General features: G+C 44.2%; 1 protein-coding gene across 1 annotated transcript in view; it reads right to left on the bottom strand.

The window, feature by feature from the left end:
* The window catches only part of LOC147891841 (S-adenosylmethionine carrier 1, chloroplastic/mitochondrial-like), a 36,336-nt gene extending 15,272 nt beyond the window's left edge, over positions 1-21,064 (bottom strand). The window contains exons 1-3 of the mRNA XM_087388128.1: positions 20,917-21,064; positions 20,687-20,809; positions 20,519-20,601 (exon numbers count right to left, since the gene is read on the bottom strand). Of these exons, the coding sequence (XP_087244254.1) occupies positions 20,519-20,601; positions 20,687-20,809; positions 20,917-20,941 (231 nt within the window). The 5' untranslated portion in view covers positions 20,942-21,064. The remainder of the gene's footprint in view (positions 1-20,518; positions 20,602-20,686; positions 20,810-20,916) is intronic.
* Positions 21,065-27,709: the final 6,645 nt, after the last annotated feature.

The following is a 27,709-nucleotide window of genomic DNA, read 5'->3' as shown; positions in this document are numbered from 1 at the left end:
CGCATAGCCAAGACAACCTGCAAGCAAATGAGCTGAAGCATTTGCAAAATATATCTTGGGGGCCATCAGGGCTACTCGGGGTAACCACTAAACTTACTACTTTCCAAGCTCATCTTCCTTGGACTTTCTTTTAATGTAACTTTTTTTTCCAGCAATCATTTACCAAATGTCCAGGCATGCAATAATAGTATCACTTTTGTTTCTTTTTCTTGCTCTCCCTATCAGAAGAGTCACTGCCCTCTGCGCCTCATTACCTTTCGTTTTGGGCTTGCCTTCTCCTACTAACCCTTAAGGCTTACTCCTCGTCTTCCATTCCTTTCTAGCTATAAGGATCGTCACCAGCGCATTGTAGCTCTTAGGCAATTACTGAGCACAAGGGTGGTGGATGGATTCATGTTTGTAAGACACATTAAGACACGAAACATTAGACATGCTTCAGACACGAGTGTCTAAAGTGTCTTAACAATACGATACTTAAGACAGGTCATTTTATTTATAATAATAAATATTCAATTAAAAAACCTTATAAAAGCATCCAAATGTATAGCTTTGGACCTTGGTTACAACTTACAAGCATAGCTAGCTGCTAGACGTACACTTAGCATTGTAGTTAAGATTCAAGACTCAAGACTTAAAGTTAAGAGTCCAGATTTGCTGGTTAGCCACCAACATGGTGTCGGGTTTGGAGCAAACTAACACAGTACAGAAGATTGTCGTCGGCTCAAAGTCCAATTTCCAAAGTAAAAAATTTGGGGGTTTTAAGTATTTTATAGCAAGAGTGTCTAAACATGTCTTATAGGAGAGTACGGGCCTAAAATGTCTAAACTGTCTGAACATTAGACACAGGTATCTTGACAACCATGAATGGATCACTATGCACCTTCTGACAAACGACGGACAGTTAATCCTTCAACACTTTAAACATGAACACATGTTCACTTACCCAGTCACCTTCAACCACTTGATTTTGGGGCACTTCATTCTAAGCCATCTAATTTGTCTCACACAAGTCAAGTAGACCTCGGATGCATGCTAGCAAGAAGAGATGATACAAGACACAAATGGAGATGCAGAGAAATAAAACTATGTTATGTCAACCCCTAGCATGCAACTCTCTCTGAATAACAATAATGTATCTCTCTTGGTGTGGGCATAAAAGACTAGATTTCGTGCCACTGCCATAGCACTCTGGTTATCAGTGAAAATAGTAGTGGGTGTCTGCTGAAACTTGCAAAGATCTAGCCAATAATCTCCTCAGCCATACACAATCTACCGTAGCCATGGAACTCAGCCTCACATGTAGATGCGGCAACAGTAGGTGGCCTAATGTTGCCACGTTGCATCCTAGGGTGACCATCCCATAAGCATTGTGGTATATTTTGCCCATGCCTACACCTATAAAAGGCATTCTTGGAATGCAATCTAATGAGAATTCATTTACAGCTGAGCCCTGTTTTGCTCAAAGCTGAGCTAGAATATCTTCTCCTAGACTAGGAATATGCATCCTAGCCTGTTGCTTGTTCAGCCCCTCACAAGCTATGGATTCCCTCAAGATTTCCAGATATTTTCTTAATGATTTGCTAATGGATTCTCATACTTGCATGCCGTTCAGGCCTTTCACCACTAGCTGCTACCTCTAGGGCTAGTTTAGCTAAGTATTAGCGCTTAATTACCTAAGCTGAGAGCTAGCTTAGCTACATTGGTATCAAAGCACTTTTCATGGGATTTGGTGGATGAATTCTTGTCATTTCATTCTGAAATTTGAAGCATAGACTCTTGAGCCTTGGGCCTACCTCTCTGCAACAAATCGTCACAAACAGATGCTCCAATCACCAGATGACATGCGTCAGCTGCTAAGACCCTCGAAATTTCAGACTGCTCACAGTTGCACAACTTTTATATCATTGTGATCAGGCTGATCAGGAGATCATAAGCCCGGACCAGTTGCAGAGAACTTCCAGCATTTGGACCAGAATTGCTCCAGTTTGTGTGACGCAAGCAGCTAGACTCTTCTGCAGTGATCTGGAGATTTGCTGATCCAAAAGCTGATTTGATTACATACAGGGAGTCGCCTCAGCTGCAGGAACCTTTGTACCAGGTTTGAGGATCATCAGAGCTCATTTGCCCTTTCTTTTGCCTTGAAATTGGTTCTCAGGTGGCACAATTTGGGGCTTTTCTGCCTTCAGTCCACAAAATTTGGGGCTTCTAATTCCTAGTTGCAATTCCTACTCTACTCTATCCTGCTCATGCCATTTATTTGTTGGATGCTACCTCTAGCGCTAGTTTAGCTAATGATCAGGGCCTAATTAGCTAGGATGTGAGCAGGCTTACCTACAGATCTGAGGATCACAAGTGCATACTCCAGAACCATGAAAAGAATCACATGGTTACTACAAGCGATTTGTACAAGGGGTTATATCAGTTCGACCAATTTCACAAGAAGCATAATGTGTTTTTGGCAACCATCTCTATGTTGGAAAGGTCACCTCCCCATCTGTAAGCCCCCAAATGAGGAGAGCGTGGGGGAGGGAGACCTAGGGCAGAAGATGCCCAGAGAAGAAAGAGAGAGGGGGCTGCCACATGGGCAGCACCTCACAAGAGAAGAAGGCTGCAAAGGACGGAACCTGTGGAAGGAGCAGAAGGCGGGGACAGCAAGCCCTAGATCTGACCTGGCAGGGTGCGATGACATCAGCAGTGTACGGCGCAGGACACGTGGCTGGGAAGAGGGCCTAGCAGAGGCACAGATATGGCAGGATGTGCAGGCCCAGTTATGCAGCAGGAAATGTGGCTGTCAGTGGGCAGGAGGCAGGCCTTTTATAGGCTGGATACCTGCCTTGAATGGAGGGCCAAAGGACCCTGAAAGTTTGGGCCAAAAGCCCTGGGGGGTGTGCCCTTTTAGGGCTGGACCAGCCACAGACTGGTCAGCCAGTCTGGTCGGCCAGTCTGTAACAGGCTGGTCGGTTTTTTGCCAGCCCCTTTGGGGCCTATAAAAGGAGAGGCCTTGGGCCTCATTTCACATCACTTGGAGCAGCAGAAAAGCCCCATCAGAAAGGAGCAGCAGGGAGCTTGTCTTGGGCCTCATCACTGGAGGAGAAGAGAGCATACAGTAGCTGCAGACTTAGCTGAGGGTGCTGCCCACCTAGGCTGGTGCAAAGACAGTAAGGTGGAAGGGATATAGACGGAAAGTCTACTTACGCTCAAGGTGGAGCACGCGGACTCGAGTCTAGAGATAGCCAGCAGATAGGAGAAGGACCTTGTGGTAAGATCAGAGGACCACATCATTGGTGGGACTCTGGATCTGTCTCTTTTGTATTGTGTCCATATTTGTGGACGGAAATATATATATTTCTCTCTCTGGTTGGTTCATTGTCTATTGATGAGTCTGCACACCTATTGTATGCACATAAGTAAAGAAGTCTGTGATTCCACACCCACACCGCACACTGTGTGAGCTCCTGGGCATTACTATAAGTCTTCCGCTGCGTGTACCCTCTGTTGGGTCATTTCTAACATGGTATCAGAGCCCAAGTAGGAGGCTCACAGGTGTGGGAGCCTGAAGGCAGGGACCTTGCTGAAGGACGACCCTGATTCACAAGCTCTAGGGAATCGACTTCCACGACTGGAGGATTGTGCCCTTGCGAGAAGGAGGGTGACTCAGGTTCAGTCAGGTGCATTAAGAGTTCTGGTTTACTGAAATTGAGTTTGGTTGACTTTGCTGTGTGGTATAAACAGCAGAGATGTCGACCTCTACAGCCTCTTCAGCCCCTGCTTTCCCTTCCTCCTCCCCTAGTTTTCTCTCTTTCACTATCCCTAACTTTGGAGAGTCTGGGAAACTGGACGGGACTAATTACCCGATTTGGAAAGTGAAGATCCGGAGTCATTTAGTGGCTCGGAAGTTGTGGAAGCTGACCACGGGAGAGGAGTCGAAGCCGGAGGACATGGTGGACAGTAAAGGGGAGGTACTCATGGCAGTAGACAGAGAGGAGCTTGAAGCTTGGGAAGAAAGAGATGCCCATGCCCTGGCAATAATCATAGGGACTACGGCGGATTCCGTTCTTCCGCATATCCAGTTGGCCGAGACGTCAGTAGAGGCGTGGGCCACCCTGAAGGATCTGTACGAGACAGACAATACATCCCGGATTGTGCTTCTTCAGCATCAACTCTACAATCTTGATATGAAAGAAGGAGATACGGTACATAGCCATTTGACGAAGGTCAAGGTGGTGCGGGATCAGCTGGCAGCAATTGGTCAGAAGACAGACTCATGCCATCTGGCCTTGATGGTACTGAGGAGATTGCCTCAGAGTTTCAAGAGCTTTGTTACGGTTGTGACAGTAGGACAGAGGACCAAACCATTGACGTTTGAGGAGTTGTGTCCATTACTGCTATAGGAGGAAGCTCGGGAGAAGCTCTACAACGAGGATAAAGATGACAAGGCGATGCTAGTGAAGGATTCCGCTAGCAAAGGAAAGGGCAAGCCTAACGGTGGCAAGTCCGATAAAGACGACTCTGACGACAAGGGGACTTCGAAGAGAAAGCACAAGAAGAAGTGTTTCTATTGTGATACGTCCGGACATTTTGCAAAGGACTGCAGAAAGAAAAAGGCGGATCTGAAAAACAACAAGGAGTCTGACTCAGATTCAGAGGGAAAGGCCAAAGCAAATGTGGTAATCGAAGAGTTGTTCCTGGTGACATCACCAAGTGTTACCGAGGTCAGATATGTTGATCCAGAAATCACAGTAAGGATGTCTGACATAGAGATGTGGGTCGACGAGGAGTCAGATGCTTTTGTGAAGGTGAAGGACAGCATGGAGCGCTTGGTACCTTCCAGGTGTGTGGCTGTTGACACTAACACGAGGGTGGATTCCATGGAAGGCCCTGGGGTCTCATGGTCAGATGGATGCTGGAGTTCAGAAGGGGACAGTACAGGATTACACAAGCGCTTGGTGGGTGCCTCAATGAGACTTTTCTTTCAAAGCGAACATTCAGGCAGTACAACAGTCTGGTATGTATTTGATATTCTGCATTTGAGCCTTTATAGCATGCTGTGGAGAGACTCTGCTCTTCATTTGTCTCAGGTGATAAGAGATTGGAAGGAATTGGCCTTCTTCGAAGGCAGAAGGGGAAGTATTGGTGCTTCTTCAAATCTTGGACGCAGATTGCTAGAAGGTGATGGACAAAGAGTACTGAAGCCAGAAGAGTACCTGCTTGAGAATTCAGCGAGAGTTCATGGTCCAGGTTATCTGGAAATATTCATTGGTTGCAGACCTTGCCAAAGGAAGGACGGGTTGAAACAGACCCTTAGAGCATGGTGCCTGGAAGACTCCAGGTTGTTCACTCATTATGAGGGGGACGACTGGACGATTGTGACGGCTGGATTGCTCGAGTTCAGAGGTGGGAACGTGACTGAAGGAGGTGCTACCAGAGATGGACCTGTGTACCAGGATGGTGTGCGGAAGCGGAACCGGAACTGGACCTGGTGGAGCAGGAGCCACTGGATGAAAAGCCAGGAAAAGATTTCGACATCGAAGAGTTCCAGAGGACTACGACCAGGGAGTTACTGGAGCATCATCATCGACGTGTTGGCATTGGGCTGAGATGTGTCGGTGAGAGGGGGTGTTGGAAAGGTCACCTCCCCATCTGTAAGCCCCCAAATGAGGAGAGCGTGGGGGAGGGAGACCTAGGGCAGAAGATGCCCAGAGAAGAAAGAGAGAGGGGGCTGCCACATGGGCAGCACCTCACAAGAGAAGAAGGCTGCAAAGGACGGAACCTGTGGAAGGAGCAGAAGGCGGGGACAGCAAGCCCTAGATCTGACCTGGCAGGGTGCGATGACATCAGCAGTGTACGGCGCAGAACACGTGGCTGGGAAGAGGGCCTGGCAGAGGCACAGATATGGCAGGATGTGCAGGCCCAGTTATGCAGCAGGAAATGTGGCTGTCAGTGGGCAGGAGGCAGGCCTTTTATAGGCTGGATACCTACCTTGAATGGAGGGCCAAAGGACCCTGAAAGTTTGGGCCAAAAGCCCTGGGGGGTGTGCCCTTTTAGGGCTGGACCAGCCACAGACTGGTCGGCCAGTCTGGTCAGCCAGTCTGTAACAGGCTGGTCCGTTTTTTGCCAGCCCCCTTGGGGCCTATAAAAGGAGAGGCCCTGGGCCTCATTTCACATCACTTGGAGCAGCAGAAAAGCCCCATCAGAAAGGAGCAGCAGGGAGCTTGTCTTGGGCCTCATCACTGGAGGAGAAGAGAGCATACAGTAGCTGCAGACTTAGCTGAGGGTGCTGCCCACCTAGGCTGGTGCAAAGACAGTAAGGTGGAAGGGATCTAGACGGAAAGTCTACTTACGCTCAAGGTGGAGCACGCGGACTCGAGTCTAGAGATAGCCAGCAGATAGGAGAAGGACCTTGTGGTAAGATCAGAGGACTACATCATTGGTGGGACTCTGGATCTATCTCTTTTGTATTGTGTCCATATTTGTGGACGGAAATATATATATTTTGGTGGTTTCTCTCTCTGGTTGGTTCATTGTCTATTGATGAGTCTGCACACCTATTGTATGCACATAAGTAAAGAAGTCTATGATTCCACACCCACACTGCACACTGTGTGAGCTCCTGGGCATTACTATAAGTCTTCCACTGCGTGTACCCTCTGTTGGGTCATTTCTAACACTCTACTCCTGCCATGAAAAAGGCAAAGTTGTTGAATGCTTGATTTGGACATGTAAACTATTGCAGAGACAAAAAATGGTACTGAATATGCTGTTACGCTCAAGCCGAGGTAACATGACCTCAGAAGGGTCAGTCAACATTTTCCCAAGGTCATGTAAATGATCAAAAAGGAATAAAGGTCATGGTGAGGGTGACATGGCACTAGACTAGGTGGATCTAAGGCTAAGGGACCTAAATGCATGAAATGTGCCAAGGGGCAAATAGTTTTAATGATATCCCAAGAGAGGGGTAAATGATGCATTAAGGAAGGACCCTAATATGAAGACATGTGGCATACTAGATCCATCTAGGGAATTTTGGGGCTCGTTGGGAATAAGCAAGCTGAAGCTTTCACGTAATCTGATTTTGTCTGAGAAGCTTGCTACCACCGAGGTTTGCTAGGAGGAAAAATCAAGTGCCTGTGCCCGTGATTCGACGTAACCAGTGTTTCATTTAGTATCAGAGCGGTCGTGATTGGGTTGGATCGAGGACTCACCAGAGACTGACGCGCACGTTAGTTTTACGGGTGGTTACTTTCAGAATCCGTGACAACGTGTGGAGGTGTGCTGTGGTGCGTCGTATCAGAAGTCGTTGGAGAGCAGTGCGTAGAGGCGATGGTCCATCGTGTTGCCCGCAAGCTCGTCTGTTGACAGATGTTATCGCAGATTTGCAACTTGGTGTCTTCAGGGCCCTTTGGCATCATGAAGGGAAGGAAGACGAAGAGAGTACAGCTGACAACGTTGCGTCGTTTGGTAGTTCATCAGTCTGAGTAACGATTCTGAAGTGAGACGAGAGCTACTGTGTGGTCATGGAACTAGCTGTCGCAGGATTTGGTAAGGAAGGCGATTCGGCTCTGGGCTGAGGTCATGAAAGTATCCCGGGAGCGGGGCGATCGTCTGAGCGTTGGTATTGCTACGTGCATGTATTGCTTACAGGTTGCCTTGAGATATCCCGTTACCCGCATGGGTATGTGTTCAAACAACATCTACGATATCTAAGAGGCCGGGTTCACGTAAAGCTGTTGACGAATTGAAGAGATGTTTGGGAAGAACTACCAGATCCACGGGATCATGATATGGTAGCCTACGCACCGATCTTGACGCGATCGAACCAAGTATTGGTTTAATGGTTTCGTTACTAGTTTCAAAGCATATAATGAAACCGAGAAGAGATGGATAGAGGACCAAACGCTGATAGGCCTACCTGCTGACTTCGTAAAGCACACGCTGTGGTACTAATGTGGCCCAAGGATCGCTTACCACGATGCGAGCGGAACGTGCAACGAGTCATAAATGCAGATTTGGAGTGGACTACAGGGACTAGTTGATCTCTTCATGCAGCAAGAATTATAACCAGGGAGCTCTCTATGCCTTCTAAGCTTTGTTGGAGCATATGCTTGTTTATTTGCCTCCGTGTTTGAGTCAATTTGGATTGCAGGAGTTTTCCCTAGTATAGGGAAAAGTGGTTTTGGTTACAGTGTGATATATGCTTTGTTAGCTGTAAATTTGGAAGTTGGACTTTCGAATTGTAATTACAGTTTCAAGCGGTGTTTTTTTTTTTTTTTAATTAAATAACACACACCCATTGACCTAAATGGAAGTAGAAGAAGAAGCTTCCAAGATGGATCCCGTAGAGCCCGGCCGACCCCGCAGATGTCGCACCCAGCAGGTCATACACTATCTGGCAGAATTGCAATGTTAGAGGATGCCTTGCAACAGATTTTAGCGCAGCAGTTACAAACAAATGTAGGGCAGTCTGAGCTCAGGAAAATGCTGCATAGTATGTCTGCCAGACCATCTCGTGAGGAGAAAGGTAAATCTCCGATAGAACCGGAGTCCAGTGTTCGTACGGTCGAGCCTAGGAGGGCTAAGGTGCCTAATATTACCAATTATAGGCCAGAAAAGTATTCTGGTCGGATGTCTGACCGTAGTTCCGATATCATTGAGACCTGGTTACACAAATGGGATGAGGCATTCACCATTTGTGAAATCAGGAATGATATGAAGAAAATCCGCGAGGCCACCCATATGTTTAATGAGGCAGCAGATACGTGGTCGATAAAACAGCAGAAAGATGGAGTAGCATCCACTACTTGGGAGGGGTTTAAAAAGGAATTTAGAAAACACTTCCTACCTCCTTACGAAGCATCCCGAGCTTGGGATCAGTATCGAAACCTTCATCAGAGAAATTTATCAGTGGCAAAATACACTGATAAGTTTAGAGAAAGTGTAATGAAGGTTGATGAACCCCTACCTCAGTCAATCCAAGTAAAAGATTTTATCTTTGGATTGAATGATCGGATAAAGATGGAAGTTCGGGCTAAGTATGCGAACACGCTAGATGAAGCAATTGCCATAGCCCTGAACTATGAGGATGCAGAAGGGAACAGACCAAGTGGGTTTGTGCAGGTTGGGACTCAGTATGGGTACCCGAAGAAAACTGGGTTTAAGAAGAAGTGGATTAGCAAAGGGAGTGTCTCACAGCCTAGTGGTCAAGCGAAGCAGGCAAAACCAATTGAGACTCCTAAATCAAGTACCACCATTGGATTGAAAAGAAAAGTAACGCCAATGGCAGCCCGGGCTTGGTCGAAGTCTTCTTTGAACCCAGAGCAAAGGGAAAAAGCGAGGAGAGAAGGCTTGTGTTTTGGATGCCTTCAACCTCATCAGTGAAAAGATTGTCCACGAAACAAAGATCGTCGGATGGCTGAGATGGTGGTCTCAGAATGCGACGTGGAAATGGAGGGAAGTCCCAGAACAGAACAGATGCAGATTCAGCTAGCGGGATCTTCTCAAAGGTTAGTACCTTTTTTGTTATGTGTGTCTGTTGCTAAGTTTGTAACTAGTGCACCTGATAATATCATGTCAAAGCTCGCAGCAACGGGAAAAAGCGAGGAGAGAAGGCTTGTGTTTTGGATGCCTTCAACCTCATCAGTGAAAAGATTGTCCACGAAACAAAGATCGTCGGATGGCTGAGATGGTGGTCTCAGAATGCGACGTGGAAATGGAGGGAAGTCCCAGAACAGAACAGATGCAGATTCAGCTAGCGGGATCTTCTCAAAGGTTAGTACCTTTTTTGTTATGTGTGTCTGTTGCTAAGTTTGTAACTAGTGCACCTGATAATATCATGTCAAAGCTCGCAGCAACGGGGTATACAGCCTTTAATGATACGGAGTTAATTAAGATGAAAGGGCAAGTAGCTAATCATGATGTCATTGTGTTGTTTGACTCAGCGTCAACGCACAATGTAATTAACTCCAAGCTTGTAAAGAGGCTGAAATTAAAGACTAGTCCATCTGACTATGCATATACAGTCAGGATATTAAAGACTAGTCCATCTGACTATGCATATACAGTCAGGATGGCAGACGGAAGTTCAACTGAAGTATGGGACCAAAGGGTTACCCAGTTAGAGCCTCGAATTCAAGACTATGCTGAGAAGCTTGATTTTGAGATGACTAAGCTTGCTCATGCAGACATAGCCCTAGGTAAGGCTTGGCATTCTAGGAAGAATCCAGCCATTGATTGAAAAAAGCACATTTATCAATTCAAGATGAATGATGTGCTGTATGTCTTACGAGGTGAAAAAGATATACCTCAAGGATCGTTGGTTTCCGTGATGGTAATTCGAAAAGCTCAAGAAGAGTTTTTGTTTCTTTGTACAGCATCGGTAGAGCCGATTGATGATTCTTCGGCTAGCACTGATGTTGTCCAAAATGGAGAGATGGCCAAGCTGGATGATCAAATAGCAGAGGAGTTCTCTTATTGTTTTAGGGATGAGCTACCTTATGGGTTACCTCCACAGCGGAATATTCAGCATAAGATTGAACTAATCCCGGGGGCAGAACCTGTAAATAGACCTCCCTATAGGTTGAGTTTTACCGAAGAAGCGGAGGTACGAAGGCAACTGGAAGAATACCTCAAGTTGGGGCAGATTCAACCAAGTTTCTCACCTTTTGCTTCGCCAAGAAGAAAGATGATACTTTTCGCCTCTGTATAGATTACAAAGCATTGAATAATATCACTGTTAAGCACAGGTATCCGATGGCTCGGATCGATGATTTGCTAGATGCATTACATGGAGCCGTAATTTTCAGTAAGATAAATCTTAAATGTGGCTACCATCAAATCTGTATTAGAGCCGAGGATGTGCATAAAACCGCTTTCAGAAGCAGGTTTGGACATTATGAGTTTTTGGTAATGCCCTTTGGACTTACCAATGCTCCAGCTACATTCGTCATGCTTATGAACGATTTACTACGTCCGTATATCGAAAAGTTTGTAGTACACTTTATTGACGATATTCTCGTATTCAGTAAAAGTATTACTGAGCATCATGAACACTTAAGAATAGTGTTCAGTACTTTGAGGAAAGAACAGAATTGGGCTCTTGACCTCCACGCGACAGAGTAACCTAACGAAACACGGGCTAACCTGACGAAACATGGGCTGACCTGACCTCCATGCGACAGGCTGATCTGAAGCGGTAAGAGAGCAGATTTCAATCAGAGAGCAGGCTTCGATCAGAGAGCAGGCTTCGATCAGAGAGCAGGCTTCGGGGACTCCATAATGTCAAATTTATAGACCAGGGAGCACTTTATCCATTTTCCCTTTTGTTTCTGCCATTTCTGTTTTGTTAGAAACAGATTCAGTTCGTGGGTTGCAGTGTGCATAAAGGGATAGCCAATCCGTATATAGACTTGTGGTTTATAGCAGGGATAGATTATGCCTATGCATATGCCTGTGTGCTTCAATCAGAGTTGACTTGCAGGAATTTCCCTAGTATAGGGAAAAGCGCTATTTGGATATATGCATGTGTCAAATGCCTAGTTAGTGTGAAGCTTGGATTGCAGGTATTCCCTAGTATAGGGAATTGTGTCAGTTTGTAAATACAGTGTTCTAGCGGTGTTTTTAAAAAAAACAAAACAAAACAAACCAAAACACCCATTCAACTAAATGGAAGCAGAAGAAGGGGCTTCCAGGAGGGACCCTGGTGAGTCAGGAGTCCGACCGACCCAGCAGGTGTCGCGCCCAGGAGCTCACACCTTATCTGGCAAGATTGCATTACTTGAGGATGCCTTGCAACAGTTATTAGCGCAACAGTTACAGGCCAATGCAGGGCAGTCTGAACTTAGAAGAGTAATACGCAATATGTCTGCCAGACCTTCTCAAGATGAGAAGGGAAAGGCTCCAATGGAACCGGAGTCTAGTGTCCATACGGTCGAGCCTAGGAAGGCTAAAGTATCTTATATTGCCAATTACAGGCCAGAAAAGTATTCTGGTCGGATGAATGACCGTAGTTCTGATGTCATTGAGACCTAGTTACACAAATGGGACGAGGCGTTCGCCATTTGTGAAATCAGAAATGACATCAAGAAGATCCGCGAGGCCACCCACATGTTTAGTGAGGCAGCAGATCGGTGGTGGATTAAACAACAAAAAGATGGTATAGCATCCACTACCTGGGAGGGGTTTAAAAGAGAATTCAAGAAACACTTCTTACCTCCTGACGAAGCATCCCGAGCTTAGGATCAATATAGGAACCTTCGTCAGAGAAATTTGTCAGTGGCTGAATACACTTATAAGTTTCGAGAGAGTGTAATGAAGGTTGATGAACCCATGCCTCAATCAATCCAAGTGAAAGATTTCATATTTGGATTGAATGATCGAATCAAAATGGAAGTTCGGGCTAAGTACGCAAACACGTTGGATGATGCAATAGCCATAGCCCTGAACTATGAAGATGCCAAGGGCAGTAGACCAAGTGGGTTTGCACAGGTCGGAACCCAGTATGGATACCAAAAGAAATCTGGGTTTAAAAAGAAGTGGATTAGTAGAGGGAGTGCTTCTCAGCCGAGTGGTCAAGCCAAGCAGGCGAAACCAGCTGAAACTCCTAAATCAAGTACCACCATTGGAGTGAAAAGGAAAGTAACCCCAGTGGAGCCCCCATCCGATAAGTACTTGTTTGACTAACACACCTACGGCCGTGTTTTTATATATTTGTGCATGACACTAAGGCAAAAACAGTGTTTTATGCTTGATCGACAATGCAAAGCATATCCGATGGGCACAATACCTTTCACACACCTTCAACTAGGTGGAATTTACTTACATGCAAAGTGGCATTCCCATTGCATAAGTACTTGATCGGATAACACACCTAGCAGCGTGTTTTTTTACGGATGTGCATGACACTAAGGCAAAAATGGTATTTAATGCTCGATCGACCATGCAAAGCATATCCGATGGGCACAATACTTTTCCTATGCCTTAATCTAGCTGGTATTGAAATGTTCTCAAAGAAGCACACCCATCCGATAATTACTTTGTCAGATAACATACCTAAGGGCGTGTTTTTTTGCGGATGTGCATATCAGTACAGGAAAAACGTTGTATAATGCGTAATCGACCACGTAGGGCATATCCGATGGTGACAATACTTTGCACGCATCTCAACCTAGTTGAAACGGACTTGTGTGCAAACTAGAGCCCCCATCCGATAAGTACTTGTTTGATTAACACACTTAGGACCGTGTTTTTTCATGGTTGTGCATGACAGCAGCCCGGGCTTGGTCTAAGTCTCCCTTAAACCCAGAGCAAAGAGAAAAAGCGAGGAGAGAAGGCTTGTGTTTTGATTGCCTTCAGCCTCATTAGTGGAAGGATTGTCCACGTAATAAGGATCGCCGGATGGCTGAGATGGTAGTCTTAGAATGCGACGTGGAAATGGAGGGAAGTCCCAGAGCAGAAGAGATGCAAATTCAGCTAGCGGGATCTTCTCAGAGGTCAGTACCTTGTTTGTTATGTGTGTTTGTTGCTAAGCTTAACGAGTGCACATGATAACATCCTATCTAGGCCCGCAGCAACAGGGTATACAGCCTTTAATGATACGGAGTTAATTAAAATGAAAGGGCAAGTGGCCAATCATGATGTCATTGTGTTGTTTGACTCGGCGTCAACTCACAATGTGATTAACTCCAAGCTCGTGAAGAGGCTGAAGTTAAAGACAAGTTCATCTGACTATGCGTATACAATCAGGATGGCAGATGGAAGTTCAACTGAAGTATGGAACCAAAGGGTTACCCAGTTGGAACTTCGTATTCAGGACTATGCTGAGAAGCTTAATTTTGAAATGACCAAGCTTGCTCATGCAGATATAGTCCTGGGTATGGCGTGGCATTCTAGGAAGAATCCAGCCATTGATTGGAAAAAGCACGTATATCAATTCAAGATGAATGATGTGCTTTATGTCTTGCGAGGTGAGAAAGATATACCTCAGGAACCGTTGGTTTCCGTGATGGAAATCCGAAAAGCTCAAGAAGAGTTTTTATTCCTTTGTACGGCATCGGTAGAGCCGGTTGATGATTCTTCGGCTAGCAATGATGTTGCGCAAAGTGGTGAGATGGCCAAGCTAGCTAATCTTATAACAGAGGAGTTCTCCGAATGTTTTAGGGATGAGTTACCTTATGGGTTACCTCCAGAGCGGAATGTTCAGCATAAGATTGAACTGATCCCGCGGGCAGAACCTATAAACAGACCTCCCTATAAAATGAGTTTTACTGAAGAGGCGAAGGTGCGTAGACAACTGGAAGAATACCTCAAGTTGGGGCAGATTCAACCAAGTTTCTCACCTTTTGCTTCGCCAGTGATATTAAAGAAGAAAAAGGATGATACGTTTCGCCTCTGTATAGATTACAGAGCATTGAATGATATCACTGCTAAGCACAGGTATCCGATGGCTCGGATTGATGATTTGCTAGATGCATTACATGGGGCCGTGATTTTCAGCAAGATAGATCTTAAGTGTGGCTACCATCAGATCCGGATTAGAGCTGAGGATGTGCATAAAACCGCTTTCAGAAGCAGGTTTGGTCATTATGAGTTTTTGGTAATGCCCTTCGGACTTACCAATGCTCCAGCTACATTCGTCATGCTTATGAACAATTTACTATGTCCGTATATCGGAAAGTTTATAGTACATTTTATTGACGATATTCTAGTGTTCAGTAAAAGTATTACTGAGCATCGTGAACACCTAAGAATAGTGTTCAGTACTTTATGGAAAGCCAGTCTTTATGTAAATAAAAAGAAAACTATACTGTGTATGGTTAGGCTTGAATATTTAGGATTCATAATTACTCCAGAGGGGGTAGAAATGGATCCAAAGAAAGTGGCTGCGATACTGACTTGGCCAATCCCTCAAAGTCTGACCGTGTTGCGATCATTCTTGGGGTTTGTCCAATTTTATAGGAGGCATATCAAAGGATATTCCGAAATAGTATCACCATTGACTGATCTGACCTCAGATAAAGTACCTTTTATATGGAGACAGAATCAACAAGAGAGTTTTAACACCATAAAACAAGCTGTGGTCACAAGACCGGTGTTAAAAATAGTTGATCCCCAGAAACAGTTGTTCCTGGAAACCGATGCAAGTGGCATTGCGGTAGGAGCAGTTCTCCTTCAAGAGGGAAGGCCAGTAGCCTTTGAAAGCAAGAAGCTTTCTCCCTCTCAAAGAGATTGGCCAACTCATGAATTGGAGTTGTATGCTGTTATCCATGCTTTGAAAACATGGAGGCATTATTTGTATGGTTCAGAGTTTTATGTGGATGTGGATCATGATACTCTGAAACATTTTTGTAAACAACCTGACTTGAGGGGCCGCCAAGCTAGGTGAGCAGAGCTCATGCAAGAGTTTAATTTAACGATTCAGTACCGAAGAGGGAAGGATAATAAGGTTGCTGATGCGTTGTCTCGCATTATGCACAATATGAGCTTTACGGTATTAGAGAGTGCTCTAATGACCGAGATTAGAGAAACTCAAAAGATGGACGAGTTTGTCCAAAGCTTATGGCCTAAAGCTCATGTGTTAAAACCCGGGAAAAATGAAAAGGATGACCTGGCATCCAGAAAGGCCAAACTTATGCAAGATATACCATAAGGGATGGTATGCTAAAAGGAATGGCAAGGTAGTAGTACCTAGTCAGAATGATCTCAGGCAAATAGTCATTCGACAGTGCCATGATAGCCCATATGCGGGACATCCAGGGGTCGAAAAGACATATGATCTCGTGAAGCGAGATTTCTTTTGGCCAAAGATGAAAAAGCATATTCATGAATATGTGACACGGTGTTTCTCGTGTCAGGTAAGTAAGGCCAAGCGGGTGAAGCCACCCGGACTTTTACAGCCCTTGGAAATACCACTGAGTAAGTGGGAGAGCATTTCCATGGACTTTATTTATTGTAGGGCTGCCTACGACACAAGGAGGGTATGATTCTATCCTTGTGGTGGTTGATCGTCTAACCAAGATGGCTCACTTCATTCCGACTAGAGAGTCTGTTAGTGCCCCGCAAGTAGCGGATTTGTTTATTCATATTTTTCGTCTGCATGGATTGCCTAAATTCATAGTGTCAGACAGAGATGTCAGATTTACCGGTCATTTTTGGACCGCGGTATTTGAGACACCCGGACTCAGTTAGGAATGAGTAGTGGGGATCATCCTGAGACGGATGGTCAGACGGAGAGAGTCAACCAGACTTTAGAGAATATGCTGAGGGCGTATGTGTCATTGAGGCAACATACGTGGGACAAGTGGTTGCCATTGTTAGAGTTTGCCTACAATGATAGAAAACATTCCTCTACCGGGTTCAGTCCGTTTGAGCTTAACTATGGTTATAGACTAACAAATCCAACTATAGTTGGAGTACCTCAAAAAGTGCCTAGTGCCACTAACTTTGTGGTTCAAATGCGGGAGATGCTAGCACTTGCGAGAGCTAATATCCGCCAGGCTATGGATAGAGCCAAGGTGTATGCGGATGAAAACCGGTCTATAAGAGTATTTAAGGAAGGAGAAAAAGTTTTTCTCAAAGTTCCTTCGCACTCTAAGTCGTTAACTTCAGGAGAGTGTGCTAAGTTATCACCTCAATACTGTGGGCCGTGGTTAATTCTAAAGAGAAAGGCAAGGTAGCCTATAAATTAGAATTGCCACAGGGGTGTAAGGTGCACCCGGTTTTTCATGTTTCGCGCTTAAAGAAATTTTTACATACAGGTGACTCACTAATCGAAGGTGTGGTTTTGTTTCAGGAGATAGAGGATAATGCGAGGCGCAAACCAACAAGAATCCTAGACCGAGGAACAATGCAAATACGAAATCGGAAGAAAGATACCCACGGTGTTGGGTGCATGGCATGGTCAGCCTCTATCCGAAGCTACCTCGGAATCCATATACCAGTTGCGGAGAGTGTTCCCATACTTTATCATCGAGGACGCTGATATCTGAAGAGGGAAGGAATGTTACGCTCTAGCCGAGGTAGCATGACCTCGAAAGAATCAGTCGACATTTCCCTTAAAAGATCTATATTTGTAATATATTTATTTGCACTTCATGTAAATGATCGGGAGGGAATTAATGTCAAGGTCCTAGGTGAGGGTTGATAGCACCAGACTAGGTGGATCTAAGGCTAATGGTCTAATGCAAGAAATGTGCCTAGGGGCAAAGGAAACTAAAGCATCCCAAGAGAGGGGTGAAATGTTGCATTAGTAAGGCCCTATAATGATGACATGTGGCATCTAGATCCATCTAGGGAGATGGGGCTTGTTGAAGCTAGTGAGAGGTGAGAATGAGCTTTCACGTATGTTTTGGAATTAGATTTTTCTCAATTGGCTCTCACGTTTCAGCAAGGTTGGCTGGGTGGAACAATATTGGTGCTTCTCCCGTGATTTGTCTGTAGTTAGAAGTTAGTGGTTAACAGTTGTAAGGTGCACCCAGTGTTTCATGTTTCTCGTTTAAAGAAATTTTTGCATACAAGTGACTCACTAATCGAGGGTGTTGTTTTGTTTCAAGAGATAGAGGATAATGCAAGACGCAAACCAACAGGAATCCTGGACCGAGAAACAATGCAAGTACGTAATCGGAAGATACCTGGGAATCCGTATACCAGTTACGGAGAGTGTTCCCAGACTTTATCATCGAGGATGCTGATGCCTGAAGAGGGAAGGAATGTTACACTCAAGCCGAGGTAACATGACCTCGGAAGGGTCAGTCGACATTTTCCTTTAAAGGATTGGTTTGTATTATATTTGTTTGGGCTTCATGTAAATGATCAAAAAGGAATAAAGGTCAAGGTCCTTGGCATGGCACTAGACTAGGTGGATCTAAGGCTAAGGGACCTAAATGCATGAAATGTGCCAAGGGGCAAATAGTTTTAATGATATCCCAAGAGAGGGGTAAATGATGCATTAAGGAAGGACCCTAATATAAAGACATGTGGCATACTAGATCCACTAGGGAATTTTGGGGCTCATTGGGAATAAGCAAGCTGAAGCTTTCACGTAATCTGATTTTGTCATCTGATTTTGTCTGAGAAGCTTGCTACCACCGAGGTTGGCTGGGAGGAAAAATCAAGTGCCTGTGCCCGTGATTCAACGTAACCAGCTAAGAGCAAACATATTTTTGCGTTTCATATGCCTTTGCTAGAATCACCTCCCAGATATGTATGTGAGGGATACATTTTGGGCAAAATGTTTTCCCTAAGGATGGATCAATCAGAGCTCATTCATAGTGGTCCCATGAGGACACCACAGTACCACCACTAGGGAAGTCTCTTTATTTCGTGACCTTCATTGATAATTACTCCAAAATTGCTTGGGTGTATCCTTTAAAAGAAAAATCTAAGGTGTCTATGACTCCCATTTAATGTAATGCCAAGATGCCACTCTATGTGCCTAACTCTAGGCCTAACTATGGTTGGCACCTAACCACAATTAGAGATGGTCCACTGACTCTCGGGTCAGACTCTTCAGAGTTGCAGCGGTCGGACCTTCAACAAAGAACAAGAAGGAAGTTAAAAAGGGATAAACAAAGCTTCAAAACAAAACTTTATGCTTTATTTGTTCTTTCTAAAAGTATCTGATCTTCGTAGTGGGCTGGCTTTTGCTAGCTATCCAAAGGGAAACCCTTTGTACAGACCGAGAAGGAAAAATGTGTGTCTAATTTTAAAGCATACTTAATGGAAAAAAGCATTAAGTTTGCAACGAATCAATAGAGGTTCATGTTCGGGGCAAACTCTGCTTGTATTTGTTGCCTTCTTGCTGAGGAATCTATCCAGCATTGCTTATGAGGATTGCTACTTTATTCCTTACCCCTTCTTCATGACCTGGGGCTCGGTGGCTTCTTTCTATTTCGGGACCTCAAGTGTTTTAAGAGACGTGATTCTTCTTGGGCTCTCTCAGTTCGACGACATTTCATTGAGTCATGCTCTTTGGATGCTAATTCCATTCTCCTTCCAACCTGCACATGCCTTTGTGGATACTTCCTGGGATATTCTAGCAAGCATTCCAGCATGGCATATTTGGAGGTCAAATTTACAGAGGCATTGGACAGGTTTCCAATTCCACCACCCTGCACACACATTGGCCAGTATTTGGACAAATACTATACACAACTTGGTGGCCATTTGGGGAAACATGCAGGGGTCTTCCCAAGCAGCTTCTACTAGGAGGAATGTTTTCCTCAGGGACTCATGTGCATATTGAAAAGCTGGTGCTGGAGAGTCAATATATGAGAAGTGTTATGTGTCTCCGACAAGTCCTTCAGAGTGGCCCACACGTCTATTGATGTGTCAGCCATCTAGATATGAGGAATCACAGAGTCTGCCGACGTCCCTATGATTAAAGCCAGGGCTTGGGCATCTTTATCCTCCCATGCTTCGAGTTCATCTTTGTCCACCGGCATCGGCATCCTGCCCTTGTGATCTACAATATCCTCCGGCTTTGCGTCCACTCTCGTCATGAACTTCCACAGCTTCCATGCCACAATGTGACTTCGGATCTTTACCTTCCAGATGGGGTAATTTGTCCCATCCAGCTTCCCAAACTCTCCAAAGTTAGGGATGGTATAAGAGCGAACATGACTAGCGGAAGGAGTGTGAATAGTAGTGGCAGAAGAGGCTTCTGACTTCGACATGTCTGCTGTAAATTTCACACAGCAAAGAATCTCCATCTAGAATGTGCGGTAGATGAAATAAACTCTGCAAACCTAGTTCGATCGGAGTTGCTTTTCTAAAGAAGAGAGACTTCTCTTGTATAGGAACAACCTAACTATCCATCTGGTTCGTTTCTTTCAAATAGCATCCGTGAAGGATTAACAAATGTCTTTAAAACTCAATGAGAAATAAACGATATATTGGAAACCTGAAGCCATGCCTCTGAATCTATAACAGCAGGCCAGCGACCATGCTAGTTAGTTTTGAACTAGTCTTCTGTCAGCATAGGAATCTTGAAGTCATCTGTACAGAAATCATCAAGGGGTTTTATTGAGACTCGGCACGTCAAATTAGCCGCAAGGGGAATTTCTTCAGGTCATCTTGCTCTGTTTAATTTTGCTCTCTACAGATGCAGATTTCAACTCAAGGACAGCAGAAGAGATCACAAAGCAGCAAATTACTGTAGATTGTACTTGAAGAAACATGCGTGCAGAATACCCTACTAACGCATGGCAAGCACCTAGCCATCATTCTATAAGGCAATTATATAAAATTTGAAGGGCACCAGGTCAGTTTTCATCTGAAGGGCACTTTACGAGTTCCCATTTGCACCACTCGGAGAGCATTCGAATATTTGACGTACACAGAGTGCATTATAAGTTATAAAGGGTCTTATATAATAAAACATAGCATGTCATTCAATGCAATTCAAAAATCGCACTAGTCAGCACAGAAAACGTCGAACACATCATGTCACATACCTCAAACGATCAATTCTCTTAACTTATCTTGGGCTACACAAACACTGTCACGACCACGGATACCATGAGCTTACCTGCAGACGCGTCTTTATGGTATCGATGGGATACAGAACCGTCTCGACCACAACTCCCGCCGTGCCCCCTGCCACTGCTCCCTCTGCACAAAGAACGTAACCACTCAATCTCCGAAGGAACAACTCACATTTTCAACAGGGTACATCCATCATCAAGTTCTCCCATACCGAACAAAACACGAAGGAAGCTGACACGTGTAGGCTTTTCAGAAGCAGTTGTGGAGACGAGTTTGAGCTGCAAGGCATCAGGTCCGCGTCGAAGAGCAAACTTCCGTCTTTCCAGGAGCCCATCTGTCAAAACGGGATGTTTGAGTGGATTGTGAACAAGAAGAAGAAGAACCAATTAGAAAAGAATTAGAAAAGGGGTTTAAGTGAGGTTCAAGAGTTGTGTGGCGCACCAGCCTTGGGATGGTCGAGCGCCATAGCCAAAGACTCTTCACCCAATTCCAACAGACCGTTGAGTACCCAAATATGTCCCCCTTCTCCAATCACAAACAATGGAGCCAGTCTTCACCAATAACATTTTTTCCCCAAACTATAACTAACATGGCCTCAAAATTACAATTTCAAAAACCTTCTCCCCCAAATTTTTAAGGTTTCTTAACAATTCACCTCACATAAACCTTGAACACTCAAGGGCGCATGCTAGCTTTAGGCTCAATGGCACCCGCACCTCGGCGGCCATTCTAACCAATGAGAGAGCTGGGTTTCCATGGCGTGCAACCAGCCCATTACACATCCGCAAACACGTGGATACCAAAAATGGATTTCTATGTAGGTACACTAGATTAAGTCTCCGTTTTTGAGAAAGTAATATTTTTTTGTGAAAGACGGATTTCCACCATAGTTATTATCGCCATATGTTGAGTCATTTGTAATGAGCTCCCCCTATAAATTTTGCCTCAAGTGCATCTACCTTACTTTTTCGATCTATAGTGGCTAGGACGTTGGCTTTGAAGTTCGCATCAAACAATTTTCAATAAGCGTTCTCTCATCTATATCTATAATATATTAAGGAGAGTAAATAGTTATGACCATTGAAAGCACGAGGGCCCTTGGATTTAATCTAACCAATGTGAGCCATAAGATTAAAATCAATTAAGGACTCTTCTTGATCAACTAACTACCCATACGCGCTCACCCCTTCCTCGGCCTTAGCATCACCATAGCTTCCCTGTGGCTCTTACCTTTCCTATCCCTTCCTCCCCTATGAAGAAGAAAATCCACCCATCCCCTTGCCACCGTGATCACCCTCGCTCCCTCTTGCTTGTGCCTCTATACACTCCACATCATCGTCATTGACCGTCGGATTACTTCAATGCCTTGGATGCATTTGATCAGCGCGTCAAGTCATATTTTCATTTTTGGTAAGACAGAGATGTGTAGCATGCGTGGTTTCTTGATAATTGTCCTTGCTTTCATGTAGCGAGCACCAAGTTTTGTTGGTGGTGCTAGCTTCATGCCCAAGCTTCAAGGAAAGGCTTGCCTAGATCTCAATGGCAGTCATCATGGATTTCTTACAGGTGCGATACTGAATAAGGGATGCAACCCAAGCGTTGGCATTCTCTTTAGCTGGGCTTCTTTGCTATCGCCATTGTCACTCTAGGTGGAAGTGTTGCTCATCCAATAATGATTGGCTTTAGTGTTTTTGTGACAGGTGTGGGAAGTGCTTGTTTTTTGTTATTGGTTGTTTACGTTTAGATTAGGTTGCACTCTAACTATGAGATTGAAAGGGGGAAGTCGTACTGAACATTTTTTATCGCCTTTGGCCTTATCATGGTTGCCAAATAGAAAGGAGTCAATGCATTCAGCATATCTATAGATAGTTTCTTGTCATTATGCATAATCTGGTTAGGATAGAATCTTCATGAATCTATTGCAATGAATTTCAATAATGTCGTGGACTCCCTCAAAGTCGAAGGTATGGAACCAATAATGTTTGATTCTCTTCTACACATCATTAGATTTGCATTCTTGTTTGATTCTCTGAATGCATTTATGTACTAATCACGCCATGACTCGAGATCTAGATTATGAGATTGTAGTAGCTTTTTTTTGGGGGTTTGACTGTTTGAATGCGTTTTGATTCAAATCATGCCATGACTATCAAGTCACCATCAGTTTGATTTGTGGGATTGTACTTGCTTTGTGTCTTCCCCTGATGTGTGCAAGCTGCTTGCTAATTTTTTGGGTAATTGCTAATATGGTGGAGATGGTACTACTGGGCCTAGGCTGATCCCATTTCATGTCACTCTATGGCTGATTGCGTCTCGGCTGGGAGATGGGATGAGTGTTGTGATTTGAGAGCATCCCCAACACCACCACAACTCCTAAAAGTGTGAAGGAATATATTCAGGACAGCCTTGGAGTTTCCTTGTAGTAGTGGTAGGCTACAGCAATGCATTTGAAAGAAGTGATCCAGAAATTCAATGACTCAACAACTAGGTCTATTAATCCCTCATTGATTGAATAGGAGGAAAGATCGATCTCAGTGAAACCTTGTGTCATTTTGACAAAATATCTACGCATGATAGCCCGTCATTGCACTAGATGGATGCATTAACTTTTACAATGTATAGACTCCGCATGGTGTCTTTCACAAGGGAAAGTGATTGTAGCTCGTGGCTTGCCATGGGTTGCGCACTAGTTTTTGTAAATGAAGTCAAATTTTATTATAAAAGTACCTGGTTTTTAATGTTCTCATAGATGACAAGCTATATCAATTGCTCGCAATTCACGTGATCGTAGATGACAAGCCATGTCAATCATCTGTAATTCACATCTTGAACCTACAAAGCAAAGGTAAAGATATCTCGTGAATTTATAAAAGCAATGAAATGCACTTCAAACTTCATTTACATTTACAAAAGAACTATTACTTTTATTGTTCTTTATAATTAGATAGGTGAACAAATAGTAGTTCAATTCTTGTATATAACCACACATTCATGTGGATAGAAAGTTGGGAGTATAAATAACCACATGTTCATGTGACAACATGGTCATGTGGGCAGAAAGTTAGCAGTACACATAGCCATATGTTCATGTAATACATGTTCATGTGGGGGAAGAGTTGGCACACTTCTCTCTAAAAGTTTTTGCATTTTGTATTTTGCACATAGCACATTGTATTTGAGTTCTTATATATAACCACACATTCATGTGGGCACCAAAGTAGGCAGTGCACATAACTACATGAATAAAGTACTTGGTCTTTTTTGTGAAATCATAAGTGTTGTCTTTATTTTCATAAAGAAAGTTAAATACTATAGCAAAAGTACATGCTTTATGATATGCTCGTACTTAACAACGTATATCAATCACTTGCATACATGCATTGACCTACAAATGTAAATATGAAGAAATATTGCACAATTATAATGTGTATTGAAAGTGCCAACAAATCTCTTTGCATGAATTTACACCCAAGTCAATGCATATTGCTATAGATAAATTGACGGCAAAAAAAGGTGAGTTGACAGCAGCAAAGTGAAGCAACATCTAAGAGGATTGTAGCAGCCAAATCAATAGATAATATCATAGAGGATTTTTGAGTTGAAACCAAAGAGAACCAACATCTAAGAGGACTGTAGCAACCAAACCAATAGATAACATCATGGAGGAATTTTAAGTAGCTTGCCAAATCCAAATGGCTTTACAAGCTTTCTTTTTAGGAATCTTATCAGCATCATTAGCATCAAGACATGCCAACTTGATATGAGTGTGTAATTGTTAAGTCCTCACCAGCCATGAAACTCTTGGCATGAATATTTCTTTCTTTCTTATTCCCCTTTCAGAGGATGTGGGCAATTCTTGCAGGCATGAACGATGCTAAAATCACTAATTGCATCCATAGAAAGAGACTTCACTTAATTCAGTCTAGCTAATGCAAGAGTTGTAGAGTCACAACCATAGATAGAGGAAGCGGAGGTAGACATGGACACGTGGAGAGTATCTCCTAGTCATAATTAGGGGCAAGACAATGAAGGTGGGGAGGTAGATAGCTTTGAGAGGCCTACAACGAAATGAAGGAGTTGCCAAATTGAGGAGAGATGCAGTTGAGATGAATCCCCACCATGGGCCATTTCACAACTATAGGAAATTTTCAGAACCAAAGTAGCAGCCAAAGCCCAGTCAAGTTTGATAGAAATCCATCCCTCATGCCTTGATGGTAGTCTAAAACATGTGTTTCATGTAGAGCTAACACTGAAACTCTTGTGAAAGAGGCTAGTTTGAGTTTTACAATATGGTATGCCTCCTACTTTTTTGGCGTAAGGCCAATTCAAGACTTTAAATACCTTCTCAGGTTTTGATTTCCATGCATATGTGAAACCTCAAAAGGTAGTGGCACCGGGCATCACCTTCTTTCAGCAACAACAAGCATCGGGCGCATTGATGCAATTGTGTACTACATCCTAGTGGTGTTCCGACAATCTAGGGTGAAAAGCAAGATGGGCATGCTGGGAGGAGTGGGGTCTTCAAGATGGGATTCTTCATTAATAGACTCATGACCTCAGCATCACCAAGGGCATCACCCCACAGGCACTTTCACGGTTCCTACGCTAGTGCTCTTCACCTGCGAGATAGTTGGTCCTACAAAGGTCGAGGCGCATCAACGCCATGAAGGTTTTGATAGAGATAGTTTGTGGGGAGGACCAGCAAGAAGTGAAGCTAACTAGAAGACATCTAGACCATCAACAATCTAGAACCATAATGGGAATAGTGGGAATCTATTTATTTTTGAAAAACCAATGCCTAAAGAGCATGGCGACGGACCAAAGCTTAGGAATGCATGACAACATCAAAACTTTTGCCAAACAACTAAAGAACATACTCCAAAGGCAAAACCTTGAGCACCTCGAGAATGGTCACAGGTTGGAGCTGAAAGGGTGGAGAAAGAAGTTTGAAGAAACAATCTAAATAGAAAAGCAGACTAGTTCTTTTTATAGGTGAGAGACACGTGGTTCAATGAGAGCTTGAATTTTTCATTAATGGCCCTATGCTTCCTGCCTAATCACAAGTTGTTCCAAGGTCCCTCCAGCAACGCCGAGCTTCTTAGTGTGGGTGACCAGCACAGTACACACGAATGCCCAAGGGGCACTTCAAATTTTTTATGCAGGTTCACGCAGGTTGTGTGTGTAAAGGGTCTGCCCATGACAACATTACCCATCCCATTTATTTAGGTGTCCCAACAATAAGCTCTTGTTTGGCAACTTCTAGCGGTATATAAACAGCCTTAGGCCCTTTACACACCAATGACTTCCCACCCGTCATTAATGGGAGGGGCCAATCAGGATGCTTCATTGGGGTGAATGGGTGCATCCCTCTTTACACACATTGCAAAACTTTTGGGTGATTCCACAAGGTGAGTTAGTTGCCACCTTCTAACCATCGTTAGTGATTTCTTGGGCAAGTAACCTTCGTTGCCCAACCAATCAAATTCAAGTAGAGGATCATTCCCTATTAAATGCTACCTTTTAATATAGATTCTTGCTTGGAAGTGCCTACCCATTGAAGACATCCCATAACATTTTTTGGCCACCCACAGCTTGGGCACGTTCGGCAGTGTGTACCACATCAATATATTAAAGAATTCAATAAGCATCTAACAGCGTGGCAAAAACTTCAAAATGAGCACTCCCTTAGCTCCCCACATCTAGTGGACCATAAATCCCAATGTGTGCAAGTGATGTAATAAGGGGAAAAGCTGAATGGTAGGAGCATCTTACTCTACAAATAAGCATACTACTTTTCTCAAATTTTTGAGTTTGTTTGACTTTGCTGTGTGGTTTGGTAGCAAAGATGTCGATTTTAGAAGCCTCTTCAACCCCTTCTCTACCTTCCTCCTCCCCTAGATTTCTTTCTTTCACCATCCCTAACTTTGGAGAGTTTGGGAAACTGGATGGGACAAATTACCCTATCTGGAAGGTGAAGATCCACAGTCATTTAGTGGCTCAGAAACTGTGGAAACTGACAACGGGAGTGGAGGCAAAGCAGGAGAATATGGTGGACAACAAGGGGGATATACTCATACTAGTAGATGGAGAGAAGCGAATCATGGGAAGATAGAGATGCCCACGCCATAGCATTGATTATAAAGACTATGGCAGAGTCTGTGCTTCCTCTCATCCAAATGACCAACACGTCAGTAGAGGCGAAGGCCATTTTGAAGGATATGTACGAGACAGATAACACATCATGGATCTTGCTTCTTCAGCATCAGCTTTGCAACTTGGATATGGATGAAGGAGATTCGGTACATGACCACTTGACGAAGGTCAAGGTGGTGAGGGATCAACAAGCATCAGTTGCTTAGAAGGTGGACTCGTGCCATTTGGACTTGATGGTATTGAGGAGGCTCCCTTGGAGTTTCAAAAGCTTTATTACGACTGTGACAACAAGATAGAGGACCAAACCTCTAACTTTTGAAGAGTTGAGTCCATTACTGCTTTAAGAAGAAGCTAGGGAGAAGCTCTATGACAACGATAGCTTTTAGAGCAAGCACATAGGCAGTTTGACAATCTAGTATGTACTTGATGTTCTTAATTTGAGCCTTGATAGCAAGATGGTTGCCATGGGGGTAGAAGGCAGAGAGGTCAAAGTCTCCTTGCAATGGACAAGTATGAGGCCAGGCACATGGCTTGCATTAGGCCTAGAATAGGGCAAGAAGAAGGCAAGCTACTTGGCAGTGCTTGCAGGCAAGGACTTGGCCTATAGTAAGACCTGAAAGGAGGTGCAATAGGAGGGGTGGTCCCTACAAAAAAATAAGGGAATGTGCCTTGGTTTTAAGGAGCAAGAGGGCCTGCACACAGGTCGACCAAGAGGGGGACAAAGGTAGCAATAAGGGTCACTTATTTCCCCTACTGGATCAATGGTGTGGTGGGAAGCCTTGACCTATTAAAGGGGGTTGGGCCCCCACATAAATGCAAAGGGCAATCAGCCCCACAGGTATCACCCACAGCCCAAGTTAAAGGGCTCATGGGGTTGCTTTTTGGAGCAGACTGGTCGGCCACTAGTAAAGGGCTTCTAGTCGGCTATATCAAGGGGCCTTTGGGACTATATAAGGGACCATTTAGCCCTCACAATCCATCACTTGGAGCAACCAAAAAGCCCCATCATAAAGGAGCAGCAGGGAGCTTGTGTTGGGCCTCATCATTGGAGGAGAAGGGAGCATACAGAAGCTACAGACTT

Source organism: Dipteris shenzhenensis, chromosome 17, assembly GCF_047967505.1.
Source record: "Dipteris shenzhenensis isolate YYH24624 ecotype China chromosome 17, Dip_SZ_1.0, whole genome shotgun sequence".
In the NCBI taxonomy this organism is placed as follows: Eukaryota; Viridiplantae; Streptophyta; class Polypodiopsida; order Gleicheniales; family Dipteridaceae; genus Dipteris; species Dipteris shenzhenensis.
This window is presented reverse-complemented; position numbering and strand designations above follow the sequence as displayed.